General features: G+C 42.1%; 1 protein-coding gene across 2 annotated transcripts in view; it reads left to right on the forward strand.

Moving 5' to 3' along the window:
- The window catches only part of LOC107092633 (synaptotagmin-2-like), a 7484-nt gene extending 2049 nt beyond the window's left edge, over positions 1-5435 (forward strand). Inside the window, exons 4-9 of one of the 2 annotated variants that reach the window (XM_015387217.1) lie at positions 1143-1259; positions 3765-3950; positions 4039-4191; positions 4339-4458; positions 4561-4672; positions 4745-5435. In XM_015387217.1, the coding sequence (XP_015242703.1) occupies positions 1143-1259; positions 3765-3950; positions 4039-4191; positions 4339-4458; positions 4561-4672; positions 4745-5052 (996 nt within the window). In that variant the 3' untranslated portion in view covers positions 5053-5435. The remainder of the gene's footprint in view (positions 1-1142; positions 1260-3764; positions 3951-4038; positions 4192-4338; positions 4459-4560; positions 4673-4744) is intronic. The other variant, XM_015387218.1, reaches the window with a different exon arrangement.
- Positions 5436-6486: the final 1051 nt, after the last annotated feature.

Below are 6486 nucleotides of genomic sequence, written 5' to 3' on the forward strand. Positions count from 1 at the left end.
AGATAGATAGATAGATAGATAGATAGATAGATAGATAGATAGATAGATAGATAGATAGATAGATAGATAGATAGATAGATAGATAGGTAGCACATCTGATGCTATCTATTTTATCAAGTCTTTACTGAGAGAATCTATTCTAGTCATCAAAGGGAAGTGTAGACCTAGAGTTATCAAACACACCAAGATATTTATTTTTCATAAAAAATACTAGGACATATTTTAGGTCATGCTTCTATTTTACATTTCCATCTGTCACACAATGACACCAAGCAAACACTTGTCATAAGGTGGTGGTGAATATGTCATAAGCAATGTAATTACACCTGCAGGAGAAGTGGGTTGAGAAAAGCACCTGATGGGTGTGGTGTTTGTGCGGTGCTCACTTCCATGTCAGGTGTGTTTGACTTCACTCCAACAGTTATTTGGATAGTCTGCTGATCTTCGTAACTGAATACTAGCAGTAAGATTCTGGCTAAACTTTAAAACACAAGGTCAATTTCTACACAAGGTGTAGTGCTGGTCCATTGTGCCATGGCCAGGACCGGAACCACACTATCCCTCCTGAAGCTGGGGTTCGACAATCAGGTGGATTTTCCTCTCCAGCACCCAGGACCCTTTCCACAGAGGCTGAGAAGTGTGATATCCCTGCAGTTGGAACACATCGTACTGACACCCCAGTCTGCCAGTCCAGGGGCATTGTCCCAGATTGCCACTCAGCATTGAATAGGTCTGTAAACTGGGAATTACAGCCTAATAACATCCATAACATACCTGAGATACTCTGGGCGGATCTCATCCACAACCAAAACCTTACCACCATGGAGTTTTTTGACCACCTTGGAGACTTCAGCCTGGTTGCAGAATGAGTCTGGCTGAGGAACCCCGCTCATTCCTACAAATCTTTAATTGGATTTATGTCTGGGCTTTGACTGGTTCCTAACTATTGAATGAATCATAAAACCCTCAGTGAAGTACCTTCAAGTTTGTAGTCTTAATGTGATAATCTATAAAGGACATTATAGTTTTGTAAATCAGTGCAGATTGTTATCCGTTATAGGGAAGATTCATTAGTACGTCTGAAAGATTTGAAATATAAGTAAAGCCGGTATCAGTATTTCAAGCCAAACTTATGTCTGCAGGTGGAGGATGTGAGTTCTGAAGCTCGCAGACTGAGTCGCTGTTTGTCCCAGGCATCATTTCCATCAGAACCCAGCCAAGGAGAGCGTGACATAGGAGAGCATGAAACCAGTAGGAAGGTAATAGATACAGGAAAAAAATAACATTTCATTCTTAATCTTTTTAAGATCCGTCTCTACACTGAAACATGTTCCTTCATAAGAAGGGTCGTATTTTGCACATTATCTGAAATTATTTTATTGGTTTGGTCCCTTTTTAAAGTCCTTATGTACAATTGGTAGGATGCCAGGCAGAAACATAACTTGTTTGGGATCAGATGCCTCCGCTTCTCCTCCCAACTTTTTTTGTGCCGTGAAGAGATTGCATAATGTTAAAACATCCTCTATTGCACATGTGTCAAAGTCAAGGCCTGTGGGCCAGATCTGGCCCACGAATTGTTTATCCATGGGCCCCTGGATGATATTTAATTACCATTAGAACCATGGCCACTTTTGCCGCAGCTGTGACTTTGCAGGCTACCGTTGCATTGCATTGCGTGAAACACCGCACCAACACTACATTCCCAGGGGAAAACAAGATTGTGACCGCTTTTCAGACCGATCTAGTTAAAGGAAAGATGCAGGAAAACGCCAGCATCCCTGCACTAAGACTCTGTCGGAAGACCTATTTCCTACCGATACTCTGATCAAGATGGAGCGCTACTTACAGGCGCAGACCTCTGCCCTGACTGTGCCGTCTCCCGGTGTTCTGTGCTTGGCGTTCGGATCCCACCTGCCCCTCGCTCAGCAGCGTGTCCGTCTCTATCACTTACAGGATCATCTCCCCTCTCCTTCCATCCAGGCTCCTTTTATTTTGGCTTTAATCAGCCTCTGCTGACACCTGCGCGCAGAATTTGTGCAGCGCAGTTACTGTGTTCCGTGTTACTGAAACCGCACCCATCAAATGTCGCTTGGGTCTGGTCGTGAACCAGTTTTGCTGTTATGCTTCTGCACCATTGGTCGTGAATTTCTAGGGACACACAGCAGCTCCTGGCAAAGCGCTAGGGGGAGCCTATTCGAGAAATGTGAGAACTTTGGCGGCACTAGCAGGAGTTTTTATCTTCCAAAACAACAAATGCGCGTCTTCAAGATATCACGGTCACAGAGAAGGATCTAGAGTTGCTAGAAATCTAAGTGGAACAGGTGCTGCTAATGTAGTTGGCAAAAAGATTGATTAACCTTTAGTCATAGTTGTCCATTGTAGTTGTTCCTCGGTTTTTAAACACTCAGGCACCGAATAGAGAAGGACGACCACACAGACAGCCAGAAATACATACCAAGGACCAATCACAGCTGCTTTTTCTCTGCGCACTTCCCCTTGAGGTCTGCGCAGGTTGGCGATCTTCTGACACGTAGTCAGGGTTTTTTTGAGGTGCGCAACGGCGGTGGAGAACCTTTACGCGCGGGACGTGGTCACGCATAGAGACAGATTTGACAATTACAGCACAGCAAAAAAAAATATAAATAAAAGAAAAACACAATCATATTTTCCCCTGTTTTCTGAAAGCAGTCGTCCGTAGGATCATAGAGCAGCACAGTAATGCGTTTTCGGTTTTTAATGCATGCCTTTTCATTTATGTATTAATCTTAATAGGTTTATTAATATGATAAAAGTTTGTTAATAATATTGATATTAATATATTTTTTTTAAAAACAACAACAATGTGTTAGGTCTTGTTTCAATAGGCTATGTTCATTTCAATATTTTTTAATTAACATTTAACCAGTCCGGCCCTCCGCTTGTAGCAGATTTGTTTTTTGGCCCTGGGTGTACTTGACTTTGACATCCCTGCCCTATTGGGACCCAACACCAAGTGGAACTAGACTTCAACACTTTAACCTAAATGAGGCAGAGCAATGGAAACAGACATCAGCACTGTGGCTCCTAATTGGAAACAGTGTGGTTTTATTGAACAAAAACACAGAAATTATGATTACAGTAGTTTTTAAGAAACACTGGGATCAGCCCTGCAAGAGGTTATGAACTGCCACATGGGCTGCCAAAAAAAAATGTGTCACATTTTTTTTTTTAATCGTAGGTGTAATAGGAGGTGTGAATAAAACTTAAACTAATTTTTATGCATCTTTCTTATCGTGCCAACTACAGACTGTCCCATTATAAAATCCAATCCTATATAGTATAACAGTCTCAGATGTGTCTTTATAAGCTGCCAACTATCTTTTCATTCTATTACTGCTTTCCTCCTAACAAACCTTAGGTCACCTATCCTTGTAATGCAAGTCAGTGAGGAATTATTAACAAAATGTTATCTGATCCTAACCAGTTCTTAAAATTGTATAATAAAAGCTAATCAAACAGAATATATCACAATATTATCATTATAAAGAAAAAATGGAAGTAAGGAAACATAGAAAATAAATCATTAAGAGACTAAATTAATATAAAGATTAAGGGATAAGGAGTGTGAGTAGATCCAGAAACAACCATTTTTTATTTACTTCACAGCTCAGAACATCTCAAGATAACTTTACACAATTCCAGGGAGGAGAAACATCTACATAACAATGCTTTGTTAATACAAAACTGTCACAGAATCTAATTTGATTATAAATGTCCTTTATCAGGTTCATGGATCACTCCGCTTCTCTATCTACTACGACCAGCTGCAGGCGCGTTTGGTGGTCACAGTTTTGCAGGTGGAGGGGCTGGAGGACAACAGCCAGGCCTTTGGCCTGCAGCCATTTGTGAAGATCCGCCTCATGTGTGCTGGATTGGAGGGAACAGAACTGGAAGGATTAAAAGAACAGGAGGTAATTCTGAAAATGTACTGTCTGTCAATTTCCAACACTATAAACAGACACACGTGACATGTTGTTGTTTTAACTGTGATCTTGTAAGGGTCAAGCAACAGCACCTGTGCTGTGGACAGTGCTGCAGGAGTGGCGCACTCGTGTTGTGAAAGGCAGCTGCAACCCTTTGTATGGAGATCAGTTTAGCTGCATTCTGCCAGAGAAAAAGGACACGCTTCGTCACATCACCCTTAGGATGGAGGTGCTGCAGCACACAAACACTTCTTAATTAACAATATGATTGGACCAAAAAAAAAAATATTCAAAGAATGACAGATGAAGATGACATCCAAACTGATGAAATGAATTCAAATTTACAACTGATTTGTTGCTTATGTGTCTGTATCAGGTGAGGGACTTTGATAAGTTTTCCAGACACACAGTGCTTGGAGAGGTCAGGGTTCCTCTGGGTCAGCTAAACATCTCCTACCCTCTAGAGCTACAAGAAGATCTTCAGATACCACAGAAGGTAAGGTTAATCCAAGCACTTAATCACAGAAAGGCGAGTATGAGGATAAAAAATAAAATTCCCTTATGACCAGTGGGAGAAATTAAATCTGTCTCTGTGCAGGATCTCGTTGGTGAAGTACTGCTGTCATTAAAGTATCTCCCAACCTCACAGAGGCTTGAGATTGGCCTGTTGAAGGTCCGAACAGCCATCACTGAGACATTCTCTGCTACAGGTAATTCTGACACCTAAAACAGAACAGAGATTTCATACACCTCTACTCACTTTATGTGTATGTCTTATACAGCTCTGTATGCCAGGATCAGTATTCAGTACAATCAGAGCAAAATGAGGTATCAGAAGACTTCTGCAGTCCCCCGCAGCCCGGTCACCGTCTTCAATGAGGTCCTCATGTTCACCCTGCCAGACTTCCCTCTGGAGCAGACTAAAATCTTAGTCTGGGTTTACGAGACCCAGGCAACTGGCAAATCCTCCAAATGTCTGCTCGGACAGCTGAGTGTAAAGAAGGACAGACACTCAGAAGACGAGCACTGGACCTTGATGGTACGCTCGGTCCGTCAGCCCGTTGCTAAGTGGCACGGCCTGCTGATCTAAGCTGCGGATCAGATTAAAGCTCAGCCGCTTATGGAGCAGGAACCTGCATATCTAATAGATATGAATACTTTTTCTTTCCATTCCCACATTATTGACCTATGCATGTATTTAGATTTATGACAATGGGAGCACTCAACTGTATGGGATTATTACCTGGATAATCTCAATCATTGTTTGACATTATTATCTGAACAACATAGAAAGTTTAAAAATTTTTATTTTTCATTGCACCTATAATTACATTTTTGGGATGCACTGTGGCACATTGAGTAGCACTGTTGCCTTGCAGCAAGAAAGTTCTGATTCCCAGCTCTGGGGTCTTTCTGCATGGAGTTGCATGTTCTCCCTCTGCATGTGTGGGTTCTCCCTGGGTACTCCGGCTTCCTCCCACAGTCCAAAAACATGATTGTTAGGTTAACTGGCTCCTCTAAATTGTCCTTAGGTGTCAGGTGTGTGCATGGTTGTATGTCTCTGTGTTGCCATGCAACAGACTGGCGATCTGTCCAGGGTGTATAACGCCTTTTTCCCCTAGGTTGCCTGAGATAGGCACTGGCCCCATCGCGACCCTGATGGAATAAGCAGGAGAAAAGGATGGATGGATTTAGTTTCATGAATTCATGTATGTGAATGTCACACATCAGTACCTGTCTAGCTACTCAAAAATATTTTTTTATAGAATATCTTGATGTTTGTATACCTAAGTGAACTTAACTCAGTTGTTGATCAAGGCTTGGTTACTGTATGTTTGAGGAGTTTGCCTTTTCTGCTGTGAATCATGAGTGGTCTTTGCTGCCACCAAGTGGCAACTGTTTGCTATTAATACATTACCTTAAAGGTTTCTGACCATGAAAATAAAACAGCACTGTACCAACTGAATGAAGTCTATCACTGTATCTTTGGAGTTCCTGTTCCTCAGGTTAGTTCCCTGTAGAGATCAACTGCTTTGTAAACCTCCCCGGTATGGCCCCACCCCACTCTCTGGGACAACATGTTCAACCCAATGCTGCAGATTTCACAATGACATCAGCGCCTACAGAATTGAACACCCCCAAATTAGCCTTTCTTGTAGGACCAACAGATGCCAACATTTCATGAGAGTAACCAATTCTACAGAATTGTCCACCTGTATGGTGTCAAATTCCTGCCAAAAACCACAAGAGTGTATTAAGCAATCACAATAGTGAAATAGTTAATCACAACCTTGCATATAGTAATTGAAATAGCGCATAAATGTGATTGCAGGCATGTATGGTTATTTGTGCACTGTTGAACACAGCACCGCATGCAGCAAACCCCCCCCACCGCCTCTACTAAGCGAGGCCGACGTGCCTATAGGGCGGCCATCTTGGGTCAGAGCATAATCAGACTGCTGCTGTCAGAATGAATAGGAGGCACCTCAGATCTCATTTTAATCACATTTAAGACAAGTCAAAG

The sequence above is a fragment of the Cyprinodon variegatus genome, unplaced genomic scaffold, assembly GCF_000732505.1.
Source record: "Cyprinodon variegatus isolate N-32 unplaced genomic scaffold, C_variegatus-1.0 Scaffold388, whole genome shotgun sequence".
Lineage (NCBI taxonomy): Eukaryota > Metazoa > Chordata > Actinopteri > Cyprinodontiformes > Cyprinodontidae > Cyprinodon > Cyprinodon variegatus.